Source organism: Episyrphus balteatus, chromosome 2, assembly GCF_945859705.1.
Source record: "Episyrphus balteatus chromosome 2, idEpiBalt1.1, whole genome shotgun sequence".
In the NCBI taxonomy this organism is placed as follows: Eukaryota; Metazoa; Arthropoda; class Insecta; order Diptera; family Syrphidae; genus Episyrphus; species Episyrphus balteatus.
Window position 1 is genome coordinate 97,619,641 of NC_079135.1, and position 17,357 is coordinate 97,636,997.

The 17,357-nt window shown below is 34.4% G+C and overlaps 1 protein-coding gene across 1 annotated transcript; it reads left to right on the top strand.

Annotated features, from left to right (window-relative positions):
- Positions 1-345: 345 nt before the first annotated feature.
- Positions 346-16,202, top strand: LOC129910364 (protein lava lamp). Its single transcript, XM_055987716.1, has 6 exons — positions 346-415; positions 609-876; positions 5,342-15,164; positions 15,230-15,332; positions 15,385-15,527; positions 15,600-16,202. The coding sequence occupies exons 2-6, from the start codon at positions 790-792 to the stop codon at positions 15,674-15,676; spliced, it is 10,233 nt and encodes a 3,410-aa protein (XP_055843691.1). The 5' UTR covers positions 346-415; positions 609-789; the 3' UTR covers positions 15,677-16,202.
- The last annotated feature ends 1,155 nt before the right edge of the window (positions 16,203-17,357 follow it).

Sequence of the window (17,357 nt, forward strand, 5' to 3'; positions counted from 1 at the left end):
AATACCTATATTACCTTTTTATGTGTACTGTGCCACTTTCCTATTTATTTTTATAGAAAATAATATTTAGCGGTATAAAAAATTATTATCAGTTCAAAAAACTTTGCCATCAAATTTTCTTTAATAATAATTTATAAAATAACTAGCGTTTGTAAACCCAGAAGTAAATAAATTTTAACTCTACGAACACATCCTCAATCAATTAAAATATTTAACGAAACAAACGTCGTTAAATATTCTATCCACAAACCTTAATCACAGACAAGAACCTATCATCCATGTTGGCAAATTCGTTAAAATTTTCTCTCTAATCACTTCGTTATGTTGTCAACACTGATTTCTGACATTTAATCCAACTGCTGACATGGAACTATTTTGTGTGTTTTGTGTAAAAATTTGTACATAATTTTTTTTGGTAAATTCACATAAAATTATTCAATTTCCAATTAAAAAATTTACATTTAAACATTAATTAAACTATACTCAATGTTCCTATGCAAAAATATTCTAGTATTTTCATGTTTTTACTAACAAAATAAGAAAATTAAAAAAATTGTGTGAACAACAATTAAAATTTTTTCTTTTCTATTTTTTTTTTTTCATTTCAGTTTGTATAATTAAATAAAAATTTAAGTAGTTTTTTATTTCTTTTTTTCTAATTCTAATGAATTTACAAAACGTGCATTTAATAAAAATTGAAATTGAAAAAACGAAAGTGAATTTATTACTTTGTTTAGAAAAATAGAATTGAAATTGAAGGAAAGCAGCAGAAAAAAAAAATACGAAAAAATGTCTCAACACGAATTAGAGGAGCACCCCCAACAACAACAACAATCGGATATTACAAGTTTGCAAGAAAATTTCAGTAAACAGCAAGTAAGTTAACTGTTTCTCTTTTTTTTGTTGTAACTTTTTGAGCAAAATAATTAAATTGATTTTTTTTTGTTTTCGATTTGTTGTTTTTTTTTTATTTGTTCTTTTGTTTTGGTTTCACTTTTTTTTGATAGAAAGTCCAACGCAGTTACGTGAGTTTTGTTCCAAAATAAAAATTGTCTGCAAAAGCTATGACTATGACCTCGACAACGTCATTCACAGTAATTGAGCATTTGATTTACTGAAGAACAACTGATTGGTAAAAAACAGAAATTAGACCTTGAAGTAAGATTAAGAATGACACGTCATTGTTTTTAGATTAGATAGATTTTTATTTTGGAAAAGGTCATTCATTCCCTTTAAGAAACAGTTGATTTTAATGAAATGATAACGTGGGTGTAGGATGTAGAAATTTAGTGAATGGGTATTCGGCCTTATCACGAATTCCATTCAAATTGGAAATTTTCTACGATTCCCGAAAAAAAAAAACAATTACAAAATCCGATCGCAGAGTCTATATGTATGAAATTTTACGAACTTACGAACGGATTCTGTGATTTTTTTTTTTTGGAATCGTAGCAAAGGAGAATGGGAAAGTTTGTATGAAACGTGGACGTTACGCGGCCAGGAATGAATTTGTTATTTTTTGATGTAATTAAGGTTTACATATATTGTGCAGAAGTTTTATCCCTGTGACGTATTTCAATAACGGATAAAATGCATTTTTGCATTTAACACTATATACATATGTCTCAATGTTAAAACTCAATTGTGTATTTTAAGTGCAAAATATTATTTTCTGTCATTTTCCCTGAGTCTGAAGACCTTTATCTTGAATATCCAACCACTAGAACCCAAACTATAAGCATTTTAAAACAACAAATTCAAGCCTATTTTTAGAGTTTTGTTGTTCAATTTTTTGTTACTTTGAATTGTTTGAAAACTTTCGAACCTGAAATGGTTGTCTTAAAAATCTTATATTATGAGTTCTATTGGTCGGATTTTCAAGATTAATGTCTTCATGCTCTGGGGAAATGACAGAGCATCATATTTTATATTCCATAAAAAATATAAATCAGTTTTTCCTTCATAAATTGAACAATGCATTAACAATACTAATACTGCATTATCTTGCATTCTTAACGCAATACAGCAAAACGTCCATAGTAAAATTTTTTCCTGGGCTATAATTCTTTCATTCTCCTTTGCGATACGTATGGAATTTGTAATAAGGCGGATTATGAACTTAAAGATCTCTACTAATAATAAAACTTAAAGCTCGCTATAATATTTATCTGCGTTCTTCATATTTTACCATATCAAAAACCATTTTAATAGTCAGTTTAAAGGCTAATCCTAGGTTAAATTTAATAGTTCAGTTTCCCAACCAACCCCCATCATACACAACTTATTTAAAAATAAAAACTCCTATGAGATATTAAAAGACCCTATCTGTACAAATATTGAGCTTATCGCTGAACTGTTTGCATCTTTTAATATTTTGGTTTAATTAATGTATAAACATAGAACCAATAGTCTGCGCAGCTAGGTTCTAATGATGGGAACTATCGAATGATTTGAACTATCGAATTTATTCATTCATTCATTTATTCATTCGAATAAAAACTATCGAATAAAAGCTATCGGATGAAAAAAACTATTCGAATGGAAAAACTAGGTATCGTTTCAGAAAACTATTTGAATGAAAAAACAACCTTATAAAAAACTATTCGAATGAAAATAGTAACTAAAATATTTTACAACTATCGATAGTTTGATAGTTTTTATGCGACTACTAGGTTCGTCAAACTTTTTTATGTTATCATGTAATTTTAATTATATGCTAACAAAATGTAATAATAATAATAAATTAATGTGAGTTTTAAATTTGATCATTAGTAGGGCCCAAAGAATTTTTCAAGACATTGAAACTTCTAAGCAAATTTACACTGAGTTTTTTTTTTGTTCTGCTTGAGTTTTTCAACGTTTTATGATTATGTTTGTGTAAAATATGTACCTTCTTCGGGTTCTTCTTCCTTTATTCGGCGCTACTATGATCGTGATGTCGATGGGATCATAATTCGCCCAAGTGTCTGTTTCCCCCAAAAGTGATGCCCCTGAAGTCTTGGAAGCTGGACTTCAGAAATTGGTGGCAAGCTTCCCGCTTTTTGAATTTGTAAAAACAGCACACGTTTATTCCAACTCATTCCGAGAATAACTCAACTTAAAATGTTGATCTCCATACAACTTAGCACTAAAGGCGCATCATTACTTTTTTTTTAGCAAGGCTTGATTGTTTTCTAGAAGTAAGTAACAACCCCTTATCATTAGCTTATTTTTAACAAAAAGTGGATACGTGCCCTTTTTCCCTTGGACCTTTCATTTGCTTATACGAAGTATTGTTATACCTTCCTTTTTTTTAATTCACGGTCGTTTTTTAACGTTGCCTTTTTGGCAGGGTACTCAGGGACTCTCCTTTGAACAAGAGCAATATGTACCTTGATTCTCAATTACTTAATTTGTAAGGTCAGATAACATTTTTAAACGAAACATATGTTATGCTTAATGGTTAGTGTTTGTCTAACCCAAAAGTTCTGGGTTCAACACCAGCCATGATGGAGACATTTTTTTTAAAAAAACTTATTAAGAGTTTTTGGTGGAACTTGCGATATGATATGGAAAAGGTTGTTTATCTTAAAAACGACCAAAAATGAAAAACATTTTTTGGACCGTTATGAACGGTACATTCCATAACGATTTTCTTAATATCTGAACTTCTCGTAAACGACGGAACCGATTTCAACAAAAAAATTTGTTCAAACCAATTTGAAGAAATGATTTTTGGATATTAAAAAATTTTAAAGTTTTTCTTGAATTTTTTGAAATTTCTTATAAATAAAAATCTTTACAACAACTCTAACGATTTATAACCAAAAATTCTTTTTGGCGGTTTCGTTTGCAGGTCCAAATCACTTTTTGCAACATCAAAAACCTTTTTTAGATTATTTTTCAAGTTTTATTTTAATCGGCCATAAAAGCAGGTACGTGCCACTCAAACTTAAGAAGCAAATAACTAATTCCTCTTTTGTTTGTGCAGATAAAGTGGTTGCCATTTTTGTGTATAATGTTACTATGGTTGCACTCTTCAGGCATACTTTCCATCAACCATATTCACCTCTATTACGTAAGTCGTTTGTAGTAAAACGACAAGAAAACGACTTTCTCTAGGAACGATAATTTGTAGTAAATTAGAATTTAAGTTCGCAGTTCTCTTTGCTCCTTGCCTCTATTCCCTTTGATAATTGCTTTACTCAAACCTCAATTTTGGCATCCAGAGCGAGTCGTTTTTTTGTCGGTTTAGTACAAACGACTTACGTAATGGGGTTGATTATATAGATATTTGGTTAATACTTTTTCCCTGGTCCTCTATTGTACTAACTTAAAATGTGCACCATCAGTTCCGCAGGTCTTTGATTGCAACGGCCCACAAAAAAAAATTATATATTTTGACCAGACCTACCTATCTCTATGTATTTCGACGCGCTGAATCGGAGACAGGTTGCTCGTTTACTCTGAACATTTTGAGTAAATTTGAATTGATTTGAATGGCTTTTTGCAATTTACTAAAAATTTTAAGAGTGTACTGGCAAAACTGATTCGGATTCAGCGCGTCGAAATACATACAAAAGTACTAATAAATTTTTTATTTACCACTGACGTTCATGGAAGGCAAGTCCTTCTAAAAGGATAATAAAAAAAAAACGTACAAAACCAATAATTTCTAAAGGCCATATTACAATCTGTTGTGTCAAGTTAAAATTAAATTACTTGAAGAAAAAATTGTGAAACAAACTCCCATCTTTGAAATAATTTCTTCACACTCCAACGAAATTTGAAAACTTGCTTTATTCGTACATATCTTAATGAAACTGAAATTTAGGGTAGAAAAAATCCATTGCCTGAATGAAATAAAAAATTAGCTATGTTCTTTTTTTGCATTGTAATCCGTACCCGCATTTGGGATTTAAGGTTCAATTTGTTATTTTAGAAATTCTATTTCAGATAGCTTTGCCAAAAGAACACTCCATGCCAAAAACAATTTATAATATCAACAACGCCTCTCTTAATAAGTTCATATTTGCCTTTATCACTGCTTCACATGCTGTAATCAGAGTACTTATTACCTAATAAGATAATTGTTGTGACTAAGAGAGAAAAACATACTTAATTTTGAATTTTTGTTGATAATAATTTTGTAGAGTACCTAATTATAAATTTATTATCTGTCTTGAGTCGGAAGTTACGTACCTATATTTATATCAAGGTTATGAATGTATGTATATTTATTATTTTCTCAAATGTTTTTTTTCCGATCTCAAGATCTATTAAGCTTTCAACTAAAAAGAAAAATAAATATATTTTTTTAACAAAAAAATAATCAATCACTAACATCATTTTTGTTAAACAGGAAAAAATATCCGCCCTAAAGGAGCTCGTACGAAAATCCGAAGTAGCACATGGGAAATCAACTTCCTCGGCCCAAGAGAAAGTTAAGAATATTGCCCTACGACTAACAAATTTGAAATCGAAAGCCCGATCACGTCAGAACCTAGACTCGTCTACCACATCTCTTAACGAATCACAATTCCAATCACAAGAGAACTTGTATCTTTTACAATCACAATGTAGCACAACAACAGATGCTGGAGGTGGTGGAGGTGGCTTCATAGAAACCCCCCAAAGACCTCTATCAGCTCGCATTGAAACACCTGGCAGTGAGAAAATCCTTCTTCTCCGCAAACAAATGGAAGAGAATAAAGTCAAAATGGCTGAGCGAGAGCATAGCAAGCGAGAAATTGAACATATGGTCACTCAGCTGAAGGCAAAGTTCGATACAACTCAACAATGTTTGGAGCATTCTTCTGAACTGGGTCGTTCAATGGGCGATCTGAGTAATCTGTCTTACAGTTCAGTTGGAAGCAAAGTCAGATCTGCAACAGATTTAGCTTCAGCGCCGTTTAATCTGGACAAAGAGCGCATAAAGTTCTTGGATAATCGAGTTCGCTTGCTTGAGAAGCAACTGGAAAAGGAAAAAACTTCTTCAGATGCCTCTAAGCGAGTTAAAGAACTTGAAAATAAAATTCTAGAATTAGAAGAGAGTTTACTAGAGAAACGAACTCGGGATTTGGTTGCTACTTTGAATGATCATGAAGTTGAAGAAAGTTGGCAAATTGAAAATGATCGTTTAAAGACAGAATTGGAAGAAAAGTCTAAACGTATTCTTCATCTAGAAGAAGTGACTGACATCCTTGAAACAACCAAATGTGATTTGACCGAGAAAACCCAAGAACTTGAAGCTAAACTTAAAGAATCTGAAACAAATAGCAAGAAACTTGAAGAAAAACTTGAAACGCTCAAGTCTACTGTTGATAGTCAAAAGTTTGAAATGATTCCTGAAGCAGATATTGATCGTCAAGTTGAACAAGAATTGCTCAAGCAAGTACATCAGCTTGAGTCAAAGATAAAAGAACTGGAAGATGATAATGATGAACTTCGTCAAGAGAACGAAAATCTTCAAGAAGTCAATAAAGCAGAAAGAGGCGATGATGAGACTGACAGTCTACAAGCCACAGTTGAGTCTCAAAGAGAAGACATTATGACTCATATTGAAAGAGTCAAGGAATTGGAAGAAGAGCTCATGGAAAAGACCATTGAATTGAATGTTCTCAATGCCAATTTCGCAGTTCTAGAGGAAAAGCTTAAAGTTCCAAGTCGAAAACCCTTGTTTGCAACACTGAGTGATGGAGAAGTATCATCGCTAAAAGACGAATTGGAAGAGACAAAGAAAACGGCCAAACATCTAGAGAAACAGCTAAATGAGTTTAAGAGAATGTCAGACATGCATGCATCCGTCGTGGAATTGACAGACGAAAATGAGGAACTCCAACAGCGAATCACTGAACTGGAAGACGAAAAGGGTCAACTTCTATTAAAAATGGAAAGTGGCGAACACACAACAATTGTAACCGAAATCGAAATTGAGAAAAAGATTGAATACCTTGAAGCAACTTGCCAAAACCAAACATCTGCCATTCAATTGCTAGAAGAACAAAAAATCGATATGACCGAAGATCTTGAATCGACAAAATCTGAACTAGAATGCGCCAGAGTAGTTTCTGAAATGGAATCAATTCAATTAGAAGAACAAGTCAATACAAATCTTCAGAAAATTGAAGAACTTCAAAGAGAAAATGTCGATTTGACACATATTGTTGAAGAATTACGCGAAGAAAAGAGTTCACTTGCCAAAAAAATGGAACAATATGTTGCCGAAAATATGGAACTTTTAGACAAAATTGAGAAACTCAGTAAATCCAGTTCATCAGCTGAGTCGATAGAAATTGTTGAGCGACTGACCCAGCAAGATCGCCTGGAAATTGAAGCCTTTAATAAGCGTGTAGAGCAAGAAGAAGCCCGATTAATGATGACTGAAGGTTCAACAATTGGTCAACAATCAATGGATCCAGAACTAACTGATAGTCTGGTAAAACTTAAAGAAGAGAGTTCTGAATTGATGCATAAAATCGAACTTTTTACCACTGAACGCAAAGAAGTTCTCGAGAAAATGGAATCGATTACAGCTGAGAATCAAGAACATTTGAAGAAAATCGAACAGTTATCTGTTGAGAAGTTGGAATTAGAGAAATCAAATGAAGCAGCTAATTTCCAAAAAGAAGCTCTGCAAAAGAAATTCGATGATGCAAATTCAGAGAAAGAATCAATTCGTAGGGAAATTAGAGAAGTTTCAGAGGAAAAAACTAAAATTACTGCTGAATTGAATAGTATGATTAAAGCAGCTTCATTAACGGCTCCCAGTGATGGTAAAGATTTGCTTGATAAATGCGAAAAAAGTCTTGCCAAGCTTAATACAGAATTGGAGGCTTATAGAAAGGCAAATGATAAGAATGCCAAATTCAATGCATCTAAAAAGCTTTCCAAAGAAGCAAAGAACACTCATCAGCAATTGACAGAACTTTTGCAAAAGGTTAAAACTGCTTCAACTGAGGCAGCAGCAGCAGTGTCACCAGTTGTCGATGACGCTAAGGTTGCTGAACTTCAATCAGATATTGCTGATCTTCGAGAAAAGCTTTCAACTGCTGCAATTGCATCGGAAGATAAAGACACTCAAATCTCACGACTCAATGAGGAGATAGTTTCTCTGAAATCAATGTCAGAACAATTTGATAAATTGATAAACGACAAAGAAATGGCTCATGAAAAGCAAATTGAAAATTTAACCCGCCTTCGTCGTGAACTTGAAGCCAAACTTGAAACCTCCGAGGCTGAAATGAAGATTCTTCAAGACTTGATTGCCGAACAAAAACAACAACTAATTGAAGCCTATACAGATAGTGAGAATGAAATTGCCAAGAGAATCGAAGAACTCAATGCTCGTGATGAAGAAGTTTCTAATCTCAAATCCGAATTGAAGGCTCTGAAAGAGAATAGCGGTCAAGTTGGTCAACAATTTTCCAACGATCTTCAGCTTGAAGTGGATAAACTGCGTGAAGCTTTGTCTATCAATAAGAGTCTTCTTACTGAACAAATTGATGATCTCACAAACAAGCAAGAAACTATTGAGACTCTAAATGCCCAAATAATGGAACTTTACAAAACAATGGAAGAAAATGCTGAAAAAGTAATTGAAAAAGAAGATGAAATTGCTCTCGTTCAAGAACAACTCGATGCCAATAAAGTTAAAATAGAACAGCTTACCAAAGAAAATGAAGAACAAAATCAAGTTGTTGATAAATTATTGCTCGAATTGCATTCACAAAAAACTCATTTAGAAAAATTAACCCAATTGCCGATATTGGAGGAAGAGAATGCTAAGCTTAGTGAAGAAAATCAAACACTTGAAGAGAATCTACAAATTGCCGAGCTTAGAACAAGTCAATTAGAAAAAACTGTAAAGGATTTAGAGCAAAAGAATAAAGAACAGCTGGATAAACTTAAAAAATATGCCGCAAACTTGAAGAAAAAGGTTACCCAATGCCAAGAATTTGAAGCTAAAATAAAGAATCTAGAAAAAGGTGCTCTTGATGCTAAGGCTCAGGAAAAGAATCCTCTAATTGATACATTACAAAATCAATTAGAAGAAAAAACTACCCAAGTTCAGTCACTTCAAGAAGAATTCAACCAACAGAGGAAGCATTTTGAAGAATGTGTGCTCAAAGTACAGGAAGCTTTGGATGGTGTACAACATGAAATGACGTCATTGCGAGAACAATTGCATGAAAAAACGATGCAAGTTGAAGAATTGCAACTTGCACTCATTGAGAAGAGTCAAGATCAACCTGATTTTGAAAGTATGCAAGAACAACTCCGTCAATATCATAATTTAATAAATGAAAGAAATGCCAAAATTGATGAGCTGAATGACATTATTGAATCAGCAGAACCATACCATGATGATTTAAACAACCTCCGTGAAGAGCTGAAGCAAAAAAATATCACAATTGCTCAGCTGAATGAAACTAATGTTATACTACAAGGTCATTTAAATGATGCCCAGCAACGTCAATTCACAACAAACATGGCTGGCTTAGATTTACAGCGCTTACAAGATGAAATAAGAAATCTACAAAATCTCTTGAATGAGAAAAATGCAAAGATCGATGAGTTGAATGAGCAAATTGCCGAATCAAAACCACTCCAAGCCGCCGAAGAACTTCGAAATCTACACAATTTGATAAATGAAAGAAATTCCAAGATTGACGAGCTGAATAACATAATTCTTGCAGCAGAGCCTTATTATGAAGAATTACAACTACTCCGTGAACAGCTGAATGAAAAAAACACTGCAATCAAGGAGCTGAATGAACAAAATCTTGCTCTACAGCTTGTTCCAAATACATGTCCACAAATTGTTTCCCTTCAAGATGAATTAAGAAATCTACAAAACTTGCTGAATGAAAAGAATGCTAAAATTGATGAACTTCGTGAACAAATACTAGAAGCTCAACCATTCCAAGATAATCAAGAGGCCCTTAGAAATCTTCATAATGAGCTGAATGAGAAGAATGCCAAGATTGATGAGCTGAATGATATAATTCATGAAGCAGAACCTTACCATGCAGAACTACAACAGCTGCGTGAACAACTTGTTGAGAAAAATACCGCTATCAATGAACTGAATACACAAATTTTCATGGCCAATCAACAAAATGATTCGAATATTCAACTTGTAACTGAATTAACATCGATTCGGGAACAACTCAATGCAAAGGAGAAGGAGATCGAGAAACAAAATAAAATACTTGATAGCACCGAAGAGCAACTAAGCTCACTGCAAGAAGAGCTAGATCAAAAGAACGAGCAAATTCAGCAGCTGAATGGGCAATTGAATAGTATTCAGGTCCCAACTGGAGTGTCTCTAGATGAGATCAAACTCAAAGACGCTAAAATCGAAGAGCTTACAAAAGAATCCAAGGCAAAGAGTGTTAAATTTGAAAAGTCCAAAGCAGTTATTAAAGAGAAAAATAAAGAAATTCAGCGACTTAATCAGCTTTTAAGTAAAGAAGTTGAAGAAGGAAATATTGCACCAACAACTGCACCTACACAACTTCAAGCAGCTCCTCAACCCCAAGTGGACACAAAAGCCACCTCAGCTGAATTAGAAGAACTAAGAAATGAAAATACAAAAATGCGTGTTGAAGCTGCAGTAGAACGAGCAACATTCCAAGAGACTATAGCTCGCCTAGAAACAGTTCACGATGGAATTCAAGCAAAACTTCAAGAAGACATGAGCTACATCGAAACTCTCGAGCAAGAAAATAACAATTTTAAAGAGAAAATCTGTCGATTAGAAGAGTGTGTTGCTATGTTCGAAGAGCGTCGCTCATCAATGGAGCGCAGGGCAAATCTACTTGATGCTCAACTACAAACGCGTACCGATGAACATGCTAAAGTTGAAGATGAATTGGTTTATCGCCTCAATATGCTCTCTGATCATGATGATATCATTGGTCAGCGTTTGTTTGAGGCTCAAGAAGAAAATGAAGTCCTTTCCAATCGCTTGGAAACTCTTCGCACAGAGCATTCAGCACTTGTTGCAAATTATGCTAAACTTGAAAAAGAATATGCAGGATTTAAAGAACATACCAAAAACACTCTGGAAGCTGATAATCAATCATTGAAGACTCAGGTGGCAACTCTTGATGCTGAAATGAAGCGTTTACGTGGAGTTTTTGAAACTCAACTGGCAGCTAAAGACTCTGAAATCGATGAGCTGGAGAATGATTTGAGCGAACAGTTGCGTGTGATTAATGACGAGAAACGTCTCCTCACCGAAGAATTAGAAAAAACCAAGGATGAAATCAGTGAACTTAAAGATGAACGTGTTCGTCTGAATGAGACCATGAATTCTCTCGAACAAGCCAAATCAGATTTGGAGCGAGAATCCACTTGGATTAAGATGCAAAATGAAAATCTATCACAAGATCAATTCGAGCTACAAGAACTGCGAATGCAGTCGATGCAAGATAGAACAGAGCTTGAGAATCTTAAACACCAAATCGACACATTGGTGCAGAATCATGAAATCGAGCTGAATGCTTTACGTACGCAAATCTCCGAACTAGATTCGATGCGAATGCAAGTGGGACAAAATCAAACAGACGATCAGGTATTTATCGAGACAGAAAACAAGCGTCTGACTGATCTGCTGGCAGAAAAGGAATCTATAATCGAGAACTACCAACGACAGAATCTTCAACTCCAAATGAATGCTTTGGCAGCTCGGCAACAGCCAGTCGATCCATTTGCAAGTCTAACTCAATCCGATGACAATGCTCAAATGACTAATTTGAGAGAAAAATGTGATCGTCTGGAAAGAGAATTAAATGAGAAACAAAGAGAAATCGAGCAAATGAGAATGGAACATCATCAACAAGTTGTTGTACCTCCACCGTTGGCATTCTTTGGAGCTGAGCAAGCAATGCCATCTGTTTTTGATGAGATTGTAACAACTCGTCATGTTGATGGTCTCCATGGAGCTGCACCCAGTCGAGCAATGGCTCCTCCTCCACCTTCTTCGTTTGATGAAGAACCCGCTGGCAACCAACAAACCATCGAAGATTTGCAAAGAAACGTTTCCGATTTGGAGAAACACGCTCAAGACTTGGAGAACAAACTTGTCCACCGCACTGCCGCTCATGAAGATAGCTTGCGGCAACTTGAAGAAATTAAACGGACATTTGAAATCCGCATGCGAGAATATGAAGATCGCATTAGAGATCTTGAACTTCGCCAAGACACAAAAGCAATTGATTGTCAAATTATTTCAGCAGCTGAACAACAAGTGCCTTCACTGAATATGTTCTTCCAAGGAGCTGCTGAACAGTCGCCCTTTGAAAGTATAATTATTCCTCAAGTTTCAAGTGAACCTGTGGTTGAAGAAATGATTGTTCCCACAAAAGCTTATGACTGTCATCCACAGGAACAACAACTTGAACTTGATGAAGGTTGGGGATGGGGTTCAGATGAAGCTGCCCTTGAAGCTAAACACTTTGCCGCAACTAGCAGTGCTGCCTCCTCACTTCTGCCTCCACAACAACAGATGGAGCTAAAATTACAAGAACATCAAGATCGTATTCAAGAGCTTGAACTTGAACGTGATCGTTTAGTTCAGCAAAAGCAGGATATGCAAGTGAAGTCTGGCAAACTCATGAAAAAACTCAAAGAGTACAAAACCAAAATCGATGAGTTGTATTCACAAGCAGCCTTCAGGAAATCGTCATCTGTGGAATCATCTGATCTGGATTTGGCTATTCAAGAAGAAATGAAATCTCAACTGAAGCAACTGGAAGAGAAGCTTACCGAGGCTAAAAAGCTTACAGATACGCAGTCGTTAGAAAAGGAGAATTTATTGAAGAGGATTGATGTGTTGACAGCTGGAAATGAGAGAATGGCCGAAATGAAGGAACGTCAAGACAATGATGTTGTAATGTATAAATCTCGTGTTCGTGAATTGACAGAGAAAATTAAAGGTCTTGAAGAATGGAGTGCTTCTGCAGCTACTTCAGAAGCCGCTCCACCCGTAGCAGCAGAAGGTACTAGCCCATCTACAGTTGCAGTACATGAACTAGAAAAGTCTAATCAATTGTTAGAGAAGAAAATAGAAGAGCTACTATCAGAAATCGATGATATATCTGGCGATCGTACAGAATTGCAAGCTCTCTTGGATGAAGAGAAAACCAATGTCCAACGAGCTGAACAAGCAGTGAAAACTTTGAATGAAAATATAACCCGTTTAGAGAATTCGGCTGGTTCCGAAAGTGCTGATCATAAATTCCAATTCAATGAAATCAAACTTGAGAATCAGAATTTGAAATCTCAACTAACTGATGCTCAGGGTGTTTTAACAAGAGAGAAGAAAGAGCGACAAGAGGAAACTAAACGACTGGAAAAACAAAATCAAGAGCTTAGTAATGAAGTAGAAAAACTTAAACTGGTATCAGGAAAAGCAAGTGAGCTGGAAACAAAGTTAGAACGAATTTCTGAAGAAAAACAAAATTTAATTCAAGAACTTGAAGAACTAAGAGTTGAACTTTCATTCACCCCAAAACCGTTGAGTGCTTCTGATGAACTTCAACAACAACTTGTTCGTTTGCAATGCGATTTGGAATCGGTTGTAATGCAAAATCAAGATTTAGGCAGAGAAGTTGATCGTTTAAGAGCCGAATCAGTTAAATTGAACGAAACAAATCAACAACTTTTACAAGAAATCAATTCAACAAAGCTTCAGCAGTCGTTTAATGCTACCAGTGATGATAAATCCATCGATCTTACATCTGAAGTAAATCGTCTACAATTAGAGCTTCAAGCTTTGAAACAAACAAATGAAGAATTATCAACTGAAATTAATAGAATGCAATTACAGTCAACATTCAATGTAGCAGGAAGTGGATTTGCCGAAACAGAAAAGCTTTCGAGTGAAGTAAATCGTTTGAATACTGAACTTCAAACGGTAACTAATAAAAATGAAGAACTTACTCAAGAAATAGCCCAATTGCGTCTTGACTTATCCGAAAAAGAATCACTACAAAGTGAAATCAGTCGACTTACCAATGAAAATCAATCTCTAAACAGTCAAATTGGTCGATTCAAATTGGAATCTTCATCATCGAATCAACTCAATGACCTCGAGGAGCAAATTCAAGAAAAAGACTCTGAAATAATGCATCTTAAACAACGAATTGAAGACTTAATGAGGGAAGATCAAACTGAAAAACTTGTCTTGGAGATTTTAACTAAAAATCAAGAAATCCATATGTTGAAGATGCAAGTTAAGAATTTAGAAGATGACAAATTAGAACTTGATCATAATTTGTCCATGCAAATAACTCAAGAAATGAATGCAAAACGAGTTGATGATTCAGCAGAGAAAATCCAACAATTACAAGAAGAATTGGAAAATATGCGTATCGAAAAAGGACACATGGAAGAGGAGTTACAAGTACTCAATAATCATGTGATGACAAGTTTGGAAAATGAAGAAAAAATGAAAGCTGTTGTCCTCGAGTTGGATACGAAAAATATTGAAATTGCTGAACTTAGAAGGTCTCTGGGTACTGTCGGTAATCAGAAGCCTTCTGCCGATGCACCATCAAATGCCCAATGGGAAGCTGTAATCGAACAGCGATGTGGTGAGATTGCAGAAATGTGGAGGGCACATTTGGACACTCGAGAAAAAGAATTCATTGCAACTGAGAACAAACTCAAGCAACAAATTGAAGCTCTACAAACGACAGGACGGGTATCACCACCACCTCCCTCCCAGCAGCAAAATTACCCAACAGACGATATCAGTTCTGCGTCATCATCCAAAGATTCAACTCCTGATCCAGATTTAATACAAAAAATGCAACAGGCTCTTGAAAATCAAGAAGTTGAAATTGTCACTCTTAAAGAGCAATTAGCTATCAGATCGGCCGAATATGCCAGATTAGCGGCTCAATTTGATCCCTACAAAATGCAATCAACAATGTCTCATAGTAGTGGATTCAGTTCGGATGGACAGAGACCACAACCGGCATTACAAGCTTCTCAAGTACCAAAATCTGAACTTGATTTGGCTCTGTATATGTTGCATCAAAGAGATATGCGTTGCGAGGAACTCACTCTGGAGCTGGTACATCTCTTAGAGGAGCGTGATACATTACAATTGAAGTTGTCGAATACCTTGCGACAAATGGAAGCTATTAAAACAACACAAAGTGGTTCAGAACGTGAGTTGAAACTGAAATGAGATTAAGTAAAATCAGGAATAATTTTAATTTTTTGTTTTTTTAAGCTTCCCAAGGAGATTTGACAACGCCAGCCGAAAGTCCAGAAAAACCCCAGTTATCACCACCCGCAGTTTCGCAATTACCAGAATCGGATGAGCTGCATCAAAAGTAAGGTTTTAAATCCAACCAAATCAATGTAACTAAATTTTTCTCTTCACAGATTATCACAACTCCATTCGGTGAGTCATTCCAAGCGCTTCCAGGAAGAACGAGATATGCGCCAACGACAAATGGAGCAAATTCAACAAGATGTAGCTAAGATGCCATCGGAAGCTCTATCCGAATTAGTTGGCAGTGATTTATGTGAGTTTTCCAAAAACACCTATTTTATATTTTTAATTAAATTAATAACAATATTTTTTCTTTGATTTAAAGCTCAATCAAATCAATCACCATCTTCAGTACTTCTCAATTGGCTATGGGGCAAACCAAGTGGTGGTGGACAAAGTTAATATATGCAATTAATCTCCCATGTTGATCATGTGGAGAACAAATTACTAACAAAAAGTTCCAACGAAAGTACTAAAAGCTTCAAACTATCAACAAAATTGATGCAGCTAACAACACCAAGCACTCAGTGGTGCTATTAAAATTCTAAAAAAGATATTAATAAAAATTAAGTAAATGTTCTCTTTTTCTGTTTTTGTTACAATTTATAATTTTTGTCGTATTTACAACTTAGTTGAAAATGCATCCTTAAATGGCACCTTAATCTTTTGTTTTTTTTTTTTTACTCTAAGACTTTTGTAAATAAAAAAAAATTGGAATTTAAAAGAATTAATATACCTAAAACAAAAAAAATAAAAATTTTAAAAATACAAATCTTAAATAAAATTGGAATGTATCAATAAAACACACATTTAAAAAAAAAATAGTTTAAAAAGCATTTGTGCCCTAGTATAACATAATAAATAGTCGTAGACAAATACATAAATAAAAATATTATGAAATAAAATAAAAACATGTTTGTGAAATATAGTTGAATAAGAAAAACTGTTAAATGTTTTGTTTTTGTGTTTTTATTTCAGCAGTTGCCTAATATTAAGCACAACCAACAATGAACTGACAAATATTTTTGAGCTTAAAACATATGAATGTGGTAGGGATAGAAACAGTCATATGTAAACTGTTGTTTATTTCCGTGAAACTCCACTCACTATGGTCTGGAAGAATTTCACATCATACATGCAATATCCTTTCGGCCTATCCAGATCCAGAGTAGGTATACCAAGTATCTTCTTAACTTGAGTCATAGATCAAGTTTCTGTTTCTGCAATCTGCACCATTTCCAAAAAAAACAAAGTTAAATAATTTTCCTGACATTTTATATTTGGATGTTCAAACTTGGTGTTAAATCTTGGCATCGTAAATAACATTTTAAAAACGGAAAATGGGGTGGACTGGGGCACCGGACATCTGGGTTTTGGGTTTTTGTCTTTTTGAGTGTTTCGCTAAGTTCATATCAACTTAGCGAAACGAGCCAAGTAGAATAAATAATAGAGCAAAAAATCAAATTTGCCGCAAGTAACCAACAACAAAATAGTAACAAAATATAAACTTAGTTTGATATAAGCTTAGCGAAACACTAAAAAAAAAAAACAGAAACTATAAGAGCGTAAAATCAAAATTGACGTTACTATCCAGCAAGAAAATATAAACTTAATTCGGATTAGCTAAGTTCATTTAAACTGAGCGAAAAACTCCAATAAAACCAAAACTACCGGAGCCAACTTCAATTTTTTTGTTCAAGATTTTAGTATCATTTATCAATTTAACTTCGACTGCACCCATCAAATCATTACACTTCACTGAAAGGATTGCAGTTGGTAATACCTAAGTCTTTGCCGAGATAAACAAAATTAATCTTATATTTTTTTTTTCTTTCCATTCCAATTTGATCCATAATCGCCAACTCCATCAAACTATTGTGATCATTCAAAACTTCATGTTTATGTGAACATGGTTAAGCCTGTTGAATATTTTACAAAAAACAAAAACAAAGTTGACATTGTTTGACACAATATTTCAAGATAAAGTTTTTCGAAAATTTAATTTTTTCAAAAACGGCTCCAACGACTTTGTTGAAAAAAAATCAAATCTTAGTTTTTATACGGGGTATATGTATACCATAGA